The sequence below is a fragment of the Bos javanicus genome, chromosome X (assembly GCF_032452875.1).
Source record: "Bos javanicus breed banteng chromosome X, ARS-OSU_banteng_1.0, whole genome shotgun sequence".
In the NCBI taxonomy this organism is placed as follows: domain Eukaryota; kingdom Metazoa; phylum Chordata; class Mammalia; order Artiodactyla; family Bovidae; genus Bos; species Bos javanicus.
The window spans coordinates 20,639,750-20,656,768 of record NC_083897.1 but is presented as its reverse complement, the minus strand read 5'-3'; the positions used below and the strand labels follow the sequence as shown (position 1 = coordinate 20,656,768).

General features: G+C 38.5%; 1 protein-coding gene across 5 annotated transcripts in view; it reads right to left on the bottom strand.

The window, feature by feature from the left end:
* Positions 1 to 17,019, bottom strand: part of LOC133242360 (transmembrane 9 superfamily member 2-like) — an 81,418-nt gene that overhangs the window by 52,539 nt on the left and 11,860 nt on the right. For all 5 annotated transcript variants that reach the window (XM_061408490.1, XM_061408491.1, XM_061408489.1 and 2 more), the window contains exons 6-7: positions 8,461 to 8,588; positions 3,654 to 3,765 (exon numbers count right to left, since the gene is read on the bottom strand). In XM_061408490.1, coding sequence (XP_061264474.1) covers positions 3,654 to 3,765; positions 8,461 to 8,588 — 240 coding nt within the window. The remainder of the gene's footprint in view (positions 1 to 3,653; positions 3,766 to 8,460; positions 8,589 to 17,019) is intronic.

Below are 17,019 nucleotides of genomic sequence, written 5' to 3'. Positions count from 1 at the left end.
AATTTGATCCCTGAGTCGGGCAGGTCTCCTAGAGAAGAAAATGGCAACCCACTCCAGTATTCTTGCCTGGGAAATCCCACGGACAGAGGAAGCCAGTGGGCTACAGTCCATGGGGTCGAAAAAAGTCAAACATAGCAACTAAAAAACAATATCAAACACTCATGTGCTTTGTGAAGCTACAAAAGCAGACAGTAGGAAGTAGCATTTTCCAAATTTGACTAGCATTCTTGGGAATGCACTTTGGGACATGTTGATATGTACGATTATCATGGGTAAAAAATTTTAAAAAAACACAAACATTTTGAACCCAAGACAGAAAATAAAGAAACAGCACCATGAGAGATATTCATAACCACTCTTCCTGGCGCCCTCCCCACAACTGTAACAGCAACTTTCTGGTGTTCAGATACAGAATATTGTGGTTAAAAGCAATTAAGTAAAGGCAAAAAAAGAATATTGTGGCTTAGTGCATTCTCACTGTATAAGTGTACTCTGCACCTATGAGCTACTTTTGCATAAGACATTTGTAAAGCAAGCGGTCCTGTATCTGAGAGAAGGCACAGGAAACACTGTGTGTCTACTACTGGCTAGGAGCTGTGCTAAATATTTTATATGTTTGTTCACTTATCTCTGCTAGCAATCACATGAGGTGACTATTTTATCCCCATTTTACAGGTCAGGAAATATAGGCTCAATGTAACCTGCCCAAGTTCACACAGCTAAGAAATGTCAAAGCCAGGATTCAGACCTTGGGTTTGTCTGGTTCTTTCCATTGTACCACATCTGGAAGCCACAGGCCTTCTAAGCACCTTAAATGAGTTTCAGTGGGAAGGAAAATTCCTCTTCTGAAATAGCTTCCAGGATTAAGGAAAGTTAAAGAACAAGGAGTTAAGATCTAACCCCAAATAAGGCAATTTCCTCAAAACCCCCACATGCTACGCTGCTGCTGCTGCTGCTAAGTTGCTTCAGTCGTGTCTGACTCTGTGCGACCCCATAGACGGCAGCCCACCAGGCTCCCCCGTCCCTGGGATTCTCCAGGCAAGAACACTGGAGTGGGTTGCCATTTCCTTCTCCAATGCAGGAAAGTGAAAAGTGAAAGTGAAGTCGCTCAGTCGTGTCCGACTCTTAGCAACCCCATGGACTGCATCCCACCAGGCTCCTCCGTCCATGGGATTTTCCAGGCAAGAGTACTGGAGTGGGGTGCCGTGGCCTTCTCCGCCCATATGCTATAGCTGCATCTAAACCTGCACCTTAGCTCTTTTGACTGCCACAGTTGCTTCCAGCAGGCAGACAGACCACCAAGACCATACCATGTAGGCCTCTGGCTTGAGTCTAAACTTCAGTTTAGATGTGCTTTCCCTTGACATTTCCTGTAAACATAAGCGTTCTTACACTTAAATTTTTTTATTTTATTATTTTTTTCTTCCAGCTTTACTGAGTATAATTGATATACAGCACTGTATACATTTAAGGTGTATAGCATAATGATGGGACTTAACATATGTCATGAAATCATGACCAGAATAGGTTTAGTGAGCATCCATCATCTCATATAGATACAAAATTAAAGAAATTAAAAAATATGTTTTCCTTAGGATCAGAACTCCTAGGATTTACTCCCAACTTTCATATATAACATACAGCATTAATTATATTTATCATGATGTACACTACATCCCTAGCACTTATTTATCTTATAACTCCAAGTTTGTAGTTATGATCACCATCATTTAATTCCTCCCTCCCCTCATCCCCTGCTTCCAGTAACCACAAAGCTAATCTCTTTCTCTGAGTTTGTTTTTGAAGTATAATTGACCTACAAATCTGTCAGTTCTTGTTACACAACATAGTGATTCAATATTTCTATACATTTCAAAATGATCACCACAAATAAGTCTGTTACCATCCTACACTTAATTTTAATAGCCAATTGATAAGTGATAAAAATGTATAAGAGCTTCCACTCTTCAATCTACTTCTGATAATAGCTTGGAGTCGGAATACTATTTTCAATCACTAGGGAAAGGTTATTTTAATTTCTTCAGGGTGTACTTCATTCCTTTTCCCAGATTACACTTCTGTGTTTCATCCAGAGATTAGAAGACTGGACTATACTTATTGGACTGGTAAATTGCCTGTTTTCACCAATTGTATTTTGGGTAAACTGCAGGATGTAGGATCAAGTAATCCTGACCTCTAGCTGGATGACTCAAAGTACACACACACCTCTCTAACATAAACGCTTCTCATTTTCTTTACAGTAACTCTGTAGGCAGAAAATATAATAGACCTTTAATATAGAAAGCCAGAATGGAATAGTGGAAAAACTATGAGTTTGGGGCCAAACAGACCTGAGTTTGAATATCACTTCCACCTCCTGCTAGCTATGATCTGGAGAAAATTACTTCAGCTCACTGGGCTTCAGGATCCTCATTTATAAAATGGAGATAACCACTCTAGGTGATACATAGGGACAAAAGCAAGGCATCCCCAAACTGGAATTGCTTTGAGAATGAGATTAGGAAGAATTGTGTTATAATGGCTGTCAGGCCATCTATAGAAATGACACAAACCAAGCACAATTTGTAAGTGTTCAAAGAGATTTGAGACCTGATCCCAAATAAGGTGATTAGGGTTTTGTCTCAGGACAGCACATCCAAAGCTGTAAGAAATAAGCCTTGTATAAAATCAAGTATAATCAAAGCTGAATCAAAAATATGACACATAGTCTTTAAGAAAAACTATAAAGAGAAATACATATACCTACATAGTGATAAAAAGTTTTCCCTATGAAAGGAAAGCCCCAGTGTTCATTTTCTGGAGAAGTACCTCTAATACTGTCCAAGGCTAAGAGTACCTGACCCATGAATATAAACATCTGGTCCATGTGCCATACGAATATCATCTTTTAATACTTGTCTTCCTTTTTCTCTGGGGTCCTATGTTCACCAAGAAACTTTCTACTTATTCTATTCTGTTTATATTTGTTTTCTCATATCTCTTTATCATAGGCAGATGTGCTAACCAGCTAACATGAATGATGTGGTCAACAAGGCATTTAGATTTCTCCAAATAAATTATGAAATTGGTGTTCTGGTTTAGATATTAGACCCTTAGGAGTTTGCCTAGTATGAATCTATCTTACTTTGTTATACTCACAGAATTAAAATTCTGAAGCAAGATTTTTTAAATTGACAGAAACCTAGCATTGCTGAGCATGCCAGGGAACAACCTAGCAACTTTTGTGTGAAGAATTTGGTAATGTGTTATCAAAATGTGTACACCCTGGGACTTCCCTGGTGGTCCAGTGGCTAAGACTCTGTGCTCCCAATACAGGGTCCCGGGTTTGATCCCTGATAAGGGAACTAGATCCCACATGCTGCAACTAAAGATCTTGCATGCAACAACAAAGATCAAAGATCCTGTGTGCTGCAACTAAAACCCAGAGCAGGCAAACAAATAAATACGTCTTTTTAATGTTTACACCCTGTTATCTAAATTCCTACTTCTAGGAATTTAATGCAAGCCTGGTAGGCTACAGTCCATCTGGTCGCAAAGAGTCGGACACGACTGAGCGACTTTATTTTCATTTCATAGGATAGTTATATACTTGATTTGGAAGAAAAAGTAAGATTATGGCATGGAATACTTACTTCAAATTTCACAGAATAAGTGTAGATGATGTTCAACTTATCTGTATAGTCTCCAGGGATTTCCATAGGGGTTCCATTGCAAGTTAGATGGTTTTCATCTACATGTTTGTAGCTAGTAAAAGAGAGGGAGAAAAGAAAGGGAAGGGAATTTTGATATCAAATTGAAATTGTAAATTTCTGATTCATGGTTCTTTGGGCATGTAATAACAGCAGGATGATAAAAATGGGCCTTTCATTATATTCTGCATTTAAAACTCTTTACAATTTAAAATATTCTTGTTTCTAAATGTCCCTAACATGCAAATAGACTCAATATCCTGCCGAAAACACAACACTTAAGAACTTTCTCTTTGCCTGTGGATAGATTTTTTTTAATCCTTCTATTAGTAAATGGCTTTATTTTTCATCTTTCATCCCATCCCTCTCTTCTATATACTAAAAAAAAAAAATCTATCTTGTAACCTCAACTATAGTTAGAAAATCAAATAGATGAGACAGAAGTCATATTTATAAGCACCCAGAGATTTGAGGGCCTACTGTGTGTAAAATGCCATGCTTAGCCATAAAAGGGCCTGAGGATATATCTATGTGAACCTTTTGTGTTTGAAAAAGAGAATGATTATTAAAACCCAAAGATGGAAAACAAAAACTAGAGAAGCTTCAAACTAGACAGGACTGGTGAAGCTAGCAAATGCCTGGTCATAAATAAAGTGACTCTTCCATTTCTTGAAAAATAAAAGAATAAAGGGGAGAGAGAAAAATCAAAAGGAGAAACCATGTTGCTTCATTTATGAATTAGTTAACTCAACATACAGTTTACCCCATGGTTTCTGTCTAAAGATTAATATGCAGTCTCTACACATACATGCACAATCAAACCACTCACTCACAACTGCAAAGGTTATTGGTGTGCACATCTTTTGTATTCATTCTTGTAACCCTACTGTCTGGTCCATATGTGCCCTTACAAGTGTAGGATAAACGTATTCTTTTAAAGCCAAAATACATTTTAAAATAGCTATGAATTAGAGAAATCATAATTGTTAAGGCTACAGGTCAACATTTCACACTGAAGGGAAAAATTAAATTACTGCATGATAATGCATATCAAGTATGCTCTGAAGTACGGGTCTTAAACCCCATACAGGGAAGATCTGCATTTCATTTAAGAGACTGTGTGGCAAAAATTCTATAAAGGTCTCTAATCAAGTTAGAAGCCCTATTTTAAACCACTGGCCTTATACATGGATTGTATAAGGCTTTCCAAGCCACTTTCACAACTTCAACTTTTACTCTGAGATGGGAAGTCACTGGAAGAGTCTAAATTTAAACACGAGCTGAAATTTAAAAAGGCTCACGTACGTGTACGGCTGAGTCCCTTCGCTATTCACCTGAAACTATGACAACATTGTTAATCATCTATACCCCAACACAAAATAAAAGTTTAAAATGAAAAAAAAATAAAAAGGAATGCTCTGAATGCTGTATTGAGAAAAGGTTATGAGAAGACAAGGGTAGCAGCAAGGAGACCAGCTAGGTTTCTGCACCACCCAGGTAAGTATGACGATGTCCTGGACCAGCTGATAGTGCTGGAGGTGATGAGAAGTGGTGTATTCTAAATACGTTTTTAAAATAGAGCCACATGGGTTCTTCCATGGTGGTCTCTGGGCTTCCATCACAGGGAGCATGGGATCCATCCCTGGTCTAGCAACTAAGATTCCACAAGCCATATGGTGCTGCCAAAAAAAAAAAAAAAAGCCAGAGCCACATGATATACTAAAGGATTGGACCAGATATAGGGTATGAGGGAAGAATGATAAAGAGAAATCAAGGGTGATGTCATGGTTTGGGGGTCTGAGCAACTAGAAGGATATAGTTGCCATCTACTGAGATGGAGAAGACAACAAGAGAAGTGGGTTTGGAGGGAAGATTAGAAGATTATTTGGGGACATGTTAAGTTGGAAATGCCTATTAGACATCCAAGTGGCAAATAGACAGCTAAATATACAGGTCTAGAGACCTAAGAGGGGCTTCCCAGGTGGCATTAGTGGTAAAGAATCTGCCTGCCAATGCAGGAGACACAGTAGACATGGGTTTGATCCCTAGGTCAGGAAGAGGCCCTGGAGGAGGGCATGACAACCCTCTCCAGTATTCATGCCTGGAGAAACCCATGGACAGAGGAGACTGGTGGGCTACGGCCCATAGAGTAGCAAAGAGTCGGACATGACTGAAGCAACTGAGCACACACACAGAGACTTAAGTGTCATTGTGGTATCTGATGCCAGGAGACAGGGTAAGATCACCAAGGTGAGTATAAAGAAAGAGGCAGAGCTCAAATACTGAGTTCTGGAGCCCTCTGATATTAAGAGCTTGGAGGAAAGAGGGACTTCCCTGGCAGTCCAGTGGTTATGACTCCATACTCTCACTGCCAAGGGCCCAGGTTCAACCCCTGGTTGGAGAACTAAAATCCCACAACCGTGTGGTAAACCCAAAAATGACAAAAAAAAAAAAAAAAAAGAAAGAAAGAGAGGTTGGGGAATTTGGAAGACTGATGAGCAACCAGTGAGACAAGAGAAAACCAGGAAGTGGTAACCCAAAAGCCAATGCAGCAGGTGTTTTAAGGAAAAAGAGATAATCAGCTATGGCAACCATCAGGGAAATTAACAGGGTACAGTACCTGAAAGAAAACACAAGACTTCAGACTTAGAAAACCATTAGGCCTAACTCACATCTATGACCTTGAGCAGACTGCCCAATTCTGAAAAAGATGAATTTTAACACAGTCCTTATACTCAGGGGGACCAAATAAATGAGCTTTACTGTGATTAGATAAAAGTTTTATTGCATGCATACATAAGTGATTACCATGAGCAGGATAGATAAATACAGCTCTAAAAAATGATTTTCTTGGCTTTTTTTTAACTCTGAGCCTGAGAGTATGAAATGTGCCTGTAAGCACTAAATTTGATTTTCATATAGCTGATGAGATTAGCTTCCTATATCATACTTTGTATGTTAACTACCTTTCTACCCAAATGACTTTCAACAGGAGCAGCCATTCTGAGTCAGATCTCACAGTCCACGAACCTAAAATTCTATTCCCACTTATCAGAAGTGACATACACAAAGAAGCATGGGTGATTGCCCTTGACAATTGTTAGCATTCCCTGGCCTCTCTGGGTAGCTCTGTTTATCCTGTTAATGATAAACACGCCCTGATCCTTTTAATCTTTCTTTCATTCCCTATCTGCAATACCTTATGAAATAAATCTTCAAAAAATTTTAACATAGCCACTAATTTCCAAAAGAATATCTTTTTATAAAGATAAATCAGAGTTGGAAAGTACCAGTGTTCTTCATCTTCTGGGGTCTTGTTTATCTAATGAAATATATGGACCCTTTTACCCAGAAAAATACACATCAATAAAAACTGGGTTTGATGCATCAGAATCTATATTCAGTTCAGTTCAGTTCAGTCGCTCAGTCGTGTCCGACTCTTTGAGACCCCATGAATCGCAGCACGCCAGGCCTCCCTGTCCATCACCAACTCCCAGAGTTCACTCAGACTCACATCCATCGAGTCAGTGATGCCATCCAGCCATCTCACCCTCTGTCGTCCCCTTCTCCTCCTGCCCCCAATCCCTCCCAGCATCAGAATCTCTTCCAATGAGTCAACTCTTTGCATGAGGTGGCCAAAGTACTGGAGTTTCAGCTTCAGCATCTATATTAAAATTAACCCTAACCCCTAATTCAGTGCCCTCCTTTTGTAGATGAGGAAATTGAGCCTGTGAGACATCAAGTTAATGTACCCAGGGCCAAAAGCTTGGTACAGTACATTCTTTAACTATTCTTTCCTTTTGGTCATTAGTTGTGACAGATGGAACAACCTTGGCTAAAATAAAATAGGCTAGTAGACTTAAAAACAATGAAATCTGATCCATCTTGATGAACTTAGGGTTGACTTCCAAAATGGAACCAGCAGATATGAGACTAAAAAATCCAAATTTCCAAATTCCTTGTTCTGTGTTCAGAAAACTATACCACACTTACCTCCTTTAATATTTCACCTTAGTCTCAAAGGATAACTTCCTCCATCCTAATATACCAGATTTTGTAACATTTTACCCATATCGATCACGATTTGATATACTGTATGATTTATTTCTCCTCCCTCTTTTAATTGAAGAGTACCAATCTTATCCTACAGTTTCAAAGAATCTTGAAGTTAGAACATCATTTGCACCTATCCAGTCTCTTACCCAATGCAGAACTGCCCTTGAAATTCATTAAGTATTCACTTACTAGGGACCAGACACTATGCTGGGTGCTTAATTATGAAATCTCTAAGAGCTGGGTCATCTAGGCTCTTCCTACAACATCTAGGGGTTAACTACTCACTACTTCTTGAGAGTGCTTATTCAACTGTTAGAGAGCTCTAACTGCTAGCAGATTCTTCCTCAAACCCAGCTGATACCTGCCTAATAGACTCCACTGTAACTAGAATTCTCCTCTGAACAAACACAAACCTTAAGGTAATCTCTGTCATATGGCAGCAACTAAAGAAGAGTTAGGACACCCTCAATAAGGCTATTCTCTTCCAGATCTGTCAGTTCTTTCTCACACTACATGTTACTCGCATGCTTACTATAAGTAAAAGGGAATAAAATTGTCTATTTGATTTTTTAAACTTTATGTCTAAGGTTATATCACACATATATCCTAAAAATGAAAATTCTGGTGAGATCTTCTACATTTTGAATTAATTTTTAAATTAATGGAACTAATTTAAAAGATATTCTATAATTACCTTTTGGGCTCAAGTCTAGCAGAAACCAATTTTGAAACATACCAATCTACTTCATTTTCACTGTGATATGTAATGGTAATATCAACGTGGTTGAAGATGTAGTAAGTATTAGTTTTGTTGAATTCAGGCTGCAAAAATATAAAGAAATTTGAAAGAAGTTTGAATGTTTCCTATAAACTCAAAAATATAAATCGTGAGCATGGAATGAAAATGGGATATATTAGTTCTAAAAAACCAAGCTATAAATTAAGAATACTGAAGTGTAAATGTGTTTTTATAAGATTAAAAGTGCAGCCCTGAACATCTGGCCTAAAATTAATATGTTACTTAATTCTATTGTCTTAAACAGTTGTTACAAAGGAATAATATTGAAAATGTAAAATTCACAAATGCATACATTGCTGGTTTTAACCACACAAAAATATGAAGTAATGCAAATAAACTAATAAAATGTTATAGGTACTTAAAATTTAAGCATATCAAGAGTTTGGCCTTTATTTATGGTTAAAGTAAGGAAACAAGAAAAAATAGAAGACGTGTTGCAGAATGCAAACTGTGGTGTCTCTGGGTAGTGAGACTACAGGCATTCATTTGTCCACTGGTTCTTTAGATTTTTCTGTACTTATCAAATTTTGTATAATGAGGGTATATTTACATTTATAATCAGAGGCATAAAACAGAGGCACCAAAAAGTGAATTAAACTCTATCAGTCAAGTACTCATTAGTTCGTTCCCTAACAGCCACAACTATATCTGTAGGTAATTATCCTACATCAATGCTTCTTAAACTTGAAAGTTTATTCAAATCACCCAGGGATCTTGTTAAAATGCAGATTCTGACTCACTGGGCCTAGGGTGAGACTTGAGATTCTATATGTCTAACAAGCTCCCAGGTGGTGCCAATGCTACTGGTCCTGGAACACACTTTGAGAACCATTGCTCTAATTCAGAAGAAAGAAAACTTCTGACTGCTCTTTTCTGGTAAAAGTGGTTAAGGGAGAGTGAATGATTATTTTTCCATAAGGATGTGGGAGAAGCTTCTGTATAAGACTTATGATGGGTTGGACTATCCCCCAGTACAGTGAAATGAAAGATAATATAACCATACAGAGAAATACAATGCAGCTACAGTAGATCTGCACGTACTGATATGGAGGTATGGCCATGACAGACACTAATAGAAGCAGCACACTGTGCTTAGTCACTCAGGCACATCCAACTCTTTGTGGCCCCATGGATTCTAGCCCTCCAGGCTCCTCTGTCCATGGGGATTCTCCAGGCAAGAATACTGGAGTGGGTTGCTGTGCCCTCCTCCAGCAGATCTTCCCCACCCAGGGACTGAACTCAGGTCTCCCGCATTGCAGGTGGATTCTTCACCATCTGAGCTGCCAGGGAAACTCAAGAATTCTGGAGTGGGTAGCCTATCTCTTTCTCCAGGGGGTCTTCCCAACCCAGGAATTGAACTGGGGTCCCCTGCATTGTAGGCAGATTCTTTACCGGCTAAGCTACCAGGAAAGCCCCAGAAGCAGCACAGCATAGGGGTTAAAGAAGTGGACTCCACAGTCAAATTGCCAAGGTTGAAGACTCAGGTATGGCATGTACCAGCCTGTGTGATGTTGGCCAAGTTGCTTAACCAATCAGTGTCTTGATTTCTGCACCTTTACTGTAGACATCATAACAGGGTGTGTGTTAGTTGCTCAGTCGTGTCCAACACTTTGTGACCCCATGGTCTGCCCATGGAATTCTCCACACAAGAATACTGGAGTGGGTTGTCATTCCCTTCTCCAGGGGATCTTCCCAACTTGGGGATTGAACCCGGGTCTCCTGCATTGCAGGCAGATTCTTTACCATCTGAACTACAGGGTGCTGGAAGCATTAAATCAACGCATGAAAAGCATTTCAACTACCATGAGGCATAAAGTACTGGATCTGAGAGATAACATGGTAACAAGGTCCTTCAGGATCTGAATCCTGCTTATCTCTCCAGACTCATCTGCTGCCATAGCCTCTACTTAAAATCTGATGTTACTACAAAAGAATTCTTTATTCTGTGCTCTCACAGCACTCAGCTCATATCTGTGCCACTTATATCAGATTGTAGTCGATGTATTTACATGTTTACATTCCCTAGTAAATTGTGTTCCCCATATGATCACAAGGCTAGGAATTTTGTCTGGCTCATTCATTCATTCAACAAATATTTTTGAACATCTACTATGTGCCAGGCACTTCTCAAACATGTTCTCAGAGCTAATATCCTGTAGATGTTCAAAAAATACAAAAAGCAGTTTGGGATGGTGCAAAGAGAACAGAATTTGGATCAAAAAAACATTGGCATGAGGGAATTCCCTGGCAGTCAAGTGGTTAAAACTCAGTGCTTTCACTGCCATAGCCTGCGTTCAGTCCCTGGTTGGGGAACTAAGATCCTGCAAGCTGCATGGTGTAGCCAAAAAGCAACAACAACATTGAGATGGAATTCATATTTTGCCACATACAATCTTTTGTATGTCAATTTTTCTGGGCCTTGGTTTTCTTAGCTGTAAAATGGGGCTGCTGCTGCTGTTGCTTAGTTGCTCAGTCATGTCCGACTCTTTGCTACACTATGGACCGTAGCCCACCTGTAGCTCCTCTGTCCATGGGGATTCTCCAGGCAAGAGTACCAGAGTGGGTTTCCATGCCCTCCTCCAGGGAATCTGCCCAACCCAGGGATCGAACCCAGGTCTCCTGCATTGCAGGCAGATTCTTTACTACTGAACCACCAGGGAAGTCCATAAAATGGGGCTACCATCACTTAATTCATGAAATTATTAAGAGGAATAAGTGAGAAATCATATGGAAAGAGCTAGTACAGTACTTGGCACAGAATAAGGAAGTCATTAAAAGATTCCTTCCTACTACATATTAAAATTATGCTTTAAAACTTTAACTAGATTTCCAATTCCCATCTTATTTGGGCCAAATCTCCTGCTGCAAAGCACAAATGATAAACATAACACATATCTCCTTAAAAGCAACATGAGCATAGGATGTAGCACATTGACCCCTAATGTAAACTATGGACTTTAAGTGGTCACCATGTGATGCATCAATGCAGGCTCATCAGTTGTAATGAATGTCCCACTCTGGTGGAGGATGCTGAGAATGGAGGAGGTTATGTCTGTATGGCACAGAGGGTATATGGGAAATCTCTGTACCTTCCTCTCAATTTTACTATGAACCTAAACCTGCTCTAAAGAAATAGGCTTTAAAATTTAAAAAAGCAACATGAGGTGACAAGAAAGTAAGGAACTACCAATGCCAAATTCTTTTTTTTTAATTATTCTTATTTTTTAATTAATTTTTTGGCCATGCCATGTGGCATATAGGATCTTAGTTCCTTGAACCAGGTATCAAACCCATGCCCCTTGCATTGGAAGCCCAGAGTCTTAACCACTGGACTGCCAGGGAGGTCCCAATGCCAAATTCTAAGGGGAAGCAGCAAGCCAGAGAGGTCAGCTGGGTAAGGAAGCACTGATGCCGCTCTTGCCCTGAGGACACCTGCTAATTTGGGCAAACCTGAACTTCGGTTTGGGTAGCTTCCAAAGGAGGAGGAAGGGGCACTCAGGGAGGGCCCTCCCAGATGAGAAGGCTAATATGAAACCCTCTGCACACTAAGCTGAGACCACCTACCCCTTCCAAAAGCAACATACTCAGGATAAAGGTGAGCCAGAAGTGAGCCTACTCCTATAGTCCCAATGGACTATTGGGAAGATGGCCTCAAAGATAAACAGAACCAGATGCGGGTAGGGGGAGAGAAATAAACTGTCCTCAAAAATCATAGATTTGCAGGCTGGATTTACATCATCTAAGTTGCCTCAGGAAGTTTAAATTATGAATTTGCCTTAAGGTGTTCCCGGACTGGTCTTTCCCAAAGACACCAATGTGGAAGTAAATGAAAATCCTCTCTGAAGGAAAGTACTTTGACCCTAGGACTCAAACTCCACAAATACTACTTGAGAACAATGAATATGAAGTCAAAATAATGAAGCATACAAGGTAAAAAGGAATCATGAGCGGGAACTAGCAGAAACAAATTTGTAAAGATTTCAGATCCAGGAATGATAGAGGCAGATTTAAAATTAACCAAACTTAATATATTTCAAAGACATCAAACACAAGTGTGAAAGCATGTGCATAAAATAGATAAGTATAAAATAATGACCTAGCAGATTTGAAAAACAACAAAACTTGTAGAAATGAGAAAGATTATTACTGAAATTTTAAAAGAAGGAACATGTGAAAAGAGAATTTATAGACTAGAAGATACACCAGAAGAACACAGTACAGAAAAAAAATAGAAAATACAGAAAAAAACTTAAGACATGTAGAGAAGAAAAAAATACTTAACATAGCTTTAATTGCAGTCTAAAAAGGAAAGAAGAAAATATCTGACTATGGCTGAGAATTACAGAACTGATAAAAGGCACCAATTCAGGAAACTCAAGGAATTAACACCACGATTAAAAACACAGCAAAACAAAAATCCATAACCAGATGCATAATCATGAAACTGAATAACACCCTCTAAGAAACAGGTGACTGGAAGGTCCCTGGTAGCCTAGTGGCTAAGATTCTGAGCTTTCACTGCCTCAGCCCTGGTTCAGTCTCTGGTTAGGAAATTGAGATCCTGAAAACCATATGGTGTGGCCAAAAAAAAAAGTGACTAAGAAGTAGGTAGAAATGAAAAGACTATAACAGAAATTCAAACCTTAAATATTAGAAGAATTACAACAATAAAATGTAGACCACATAAAGACTTTTCAAAGAAATATCATATTTCATGGAATTGAAAATACCACCATTTGCAAAATATCATTTTATGTGCTGCTAAAAAAATACACTGCCAATTAAACTTTAACATGCCATCAACTGGAAGACACATCTTGATTTCATAAATGATAAAATATGGGGAAACATGAGTCTTAGAATCAATAAAATGTGGAATATCAAAATAGTAAACAAAATGTAATATAACAGAACTGAGAGTAAATGTTATAGCAATACATGTAAATGGACTTAACTCAGCCATTAAGAGGAAAAGATTTTTCAGAAGATGCCCTGAAGCAAAACCCAACAACATGTTGTATAAAAGAGACACATCCAAAAGAGATCTGGAAAGTTAAATTGAAAGGATAGGCAAAGTCACACCAAGCAAATGTATGCAAAAAGAAAACAGGAGAGTGGAATCTCCTCCTCCAGACATGATGGAAGAACACGAGACTAGATTTACTCTTTCACCTTAAACAATTTTTTCAAATGGTTAAAATATTTGAAAACGGTTTTCAGACCTTGGACAACAAAGAACATTAAGAGAGTGATCACCTAGAGAAGGGGAAGCCTCAAGCTTCCTTCCCAGAGAGAATTTCCAGGCTGTGGTGCAGAGAAGGGGTACCCAAGGAAGCCCCGCAATCTCCCCAGTTGGGAAGACAAAGTTCAAAGTCCAGAGAGGCCAAGGGGGCTGGATTTTGTTGGGCAGAATACCAGAGACAGGGAAGCTGCACAGAGATTTTTGGAGATAAACGAGGGCTCTCTTTCATCAGAGTATTGATCAGTGCATGCGTGTAAGGTGTGCCAGTTATTGATTTATTGCCTCTCATTGCCAAATTCATGCTCTTTGACCTCTGTGAAAATTATCTGGGCCCTTTGAGTATTTTAACTAGGTTTCCTTTGCAAGCTGGCACTGAATGAAGCTTTGTCAGTAGAGGGCGCTGCCTAGATGCTGCGAGAGAAAAGGTTTTTGTTTCCTGGTTGATGGAAGCTTACGGTTTCTGAAGCCTCAGCATCCTCTAAGGAATAGTGGATCCAGTTATCACAGTAAAAGAAAGAAACAAAAGACACCAGGTGGAGGGGGATGAACAAGCAGAGCACAGAAGACTTTTAAGGCAGTGAAACTACTCTGTAGGATATTATAACAGTGGACACATGTCATTATACATTTGTCCAAACCCATAAAATACACACAAGAGTGAACCCTAATGTAAACTATGGGCTTTAGGTGAAATGTGTATCACATTAATTAATGTGTATCACATAGTGCTATAGTGTGTATCTTCACTGTGTATCAATGAAGATTCATCAGTTGTAACAAATGTACCACATTCTGGTGAGTGATGTTGATAATGAGGGAAGCTATGCATGTGTGAGGGCAGAAGGCACCTGGGAAGTCTCTGTACCTGCCATTTCATTTTTCTTGACCTAAAACTGCTCTAAATAATAAACCTATTTTTTAAAAAGAGACATTATGTGCATCCTGATGAAAGAACACATCACTACCTTATCTTGTCAAAGAGATCAAACCTGAATCTAATCAAGCCACTAGATCCATCTATCAATTTCAAAGAAAACAGGGACAGAGGAAAATGTACCATTGTTTGGATGAATGATACAGGAATAGACAAATGTATAAATCTGTGATAAATCAAATCCAAAGATGTTAATTATAGAATCTAGGTGCTGGGTATCTGAGTGTCCACTATACAATTCATTCAGCTTTTCTGTGTGTTTGAAAATGCTCCCCCCAAAAAGAGAATGTTCAGTCCATGGGGTCGCAAAGAGTCAGGACACAACTGAGCAACTTCACTTTCACTTACACAAGAAAATATTGATAAAAGATATATAAAATGCTCAAGTTTAAACCATAGTGTTGAGAGATGTAGACTTGGGTCATAAAACTGTAAAAGAAACTCAAGGAAGTGATTAGGGTGAAAAGTTAGGATTGTGGTTATTTTAAGGGACGCAACAGAGTTTCAATGGGTAGGATACATGGATACCTTCTGAGGAGGCTGACCAAATTCAATTTCTTGATCTGGCTGACATTTACAAAGGTGTTCCCCTTATAATAGTTCATTAAACTTTATATCTGCTCTGTGTGGTTTTCTGTTATCTGTTTTTGTTTGTTTGTTTTAACAAAAAGGGTTTTTATTAAGTCCATATCCTTTGGAGAGTTCCCTGGTGGTCTAGTGGTTAGGATTTGGCACTTTCACTGCCATGGCCATAGTTCAATCTCTGGTCAAGGAACTAAGATCCCATAAACTACATGACCCAGCCAAAAATAAGAACCATTCCATATAGAATTTCATCTAGAGTATCAAACACAGACTTTATTTACCCAAATTTCTCCTATTCATTAACTTCTCTCTTCTGCTATTTGCTGCTTTTCCTCCCACATTCCCTATGTCAATGTTTACCATTGTGAAGAATATATATCACTGGGGATATATGAGATAATCTTAGGTAGTAGATGAAAAAACAATCTGTATTCTACTTTTCTATGTACTTGAAAATAGATGAATAAAATATATATGTACACTAAGCCTGTAATTTCTATAATTTCCTTTTAAATAAGTTCTTATAAGTTAAATTAGAAATAAATACATATTTGCCATCTCTTTTGCAGAGCATTGTATTAACAAGCCTCCTAGACTGAGCCACATGACTATTGAGGTCCTTAACAAAACAATAGCTTTTATAAAGCAATTATATTCCAGTTTTTTTTAAAGGAAAGAAAAACTTTTGAAAAATAAAACAATTATTTTGTTACTACTTCTAAACTCTATCCCATTTATCTCAACTTTCTTACCTCAGAGTGATTTCTCTGTGCTCCAAGAATTGGAGCTTCTGGCCTTGGTCTTCTCTGTATTCCACTCCAAATCCTTATGCTTGTCAGATCTAAAGCCATTTGTCTTTATATCTTTACCTTTGCTAGTAATATCTCATAAATGAAATCATACAACCTGTAAAATTTTATTTCTGGCTTCTTTCGCTTATACAAGTTTGAGATCTCTCCATGTTGTGCATGTGTCAACAGTTTGCTCATTTTAATTGCTGAGTTGTTGTACAAGGAATGAATACCCCATATCGTCTTCATTTACTCACCTGCTGAGCGGCATTCACATTGTTTGCAGATGTTAGCTGACATAAATTGTTACAAATGTTTGTGTAAAAAAAAAAAAAAAAAAGCCCCCTTTTTCCCAGGATGTCTTTACTGGAGATGGGAGAAGAGATGGAGTTTTCATGTAACTAGGACTTTTAGTGGCCTGCTCTGATATGCTGGAATCCCTGAGACATGTATACAAACTACACCTCAGGCCCCATGAGTCTTGTTAGATATGTCAAGCCTTTGATATTAAAAAAATACCTCTGAAATCTATTAAAGATTAAATATCTATTGCTTTATATATCATGGTCACTATACTTTTTGCTATAGCTATTTTAACTAGCAGTACCAAATATAACTTTCCTTTCTAAATTCATAACAATAAAACTTTAAAGAAATTTTTAAAATTACAGATAAATAATAATTACAAGTGCCTCAGTTATGGCACAAATCACCAAGGTGGTCCCTGAATGACTGAAATGCAAGAAGCACAGCCCCTTTCTCTGGAAAGAAACAATGAAGGGTACCATCATTTAGACTCCAAAACAGAAACCTGGCAGGCAGCCTCTGCTCCTCTCTCTCCCTTCCCCTTCAGCCCATTGCAGATCCACATTGAATCTCTCCATATAAGAAAGATTCTAAGT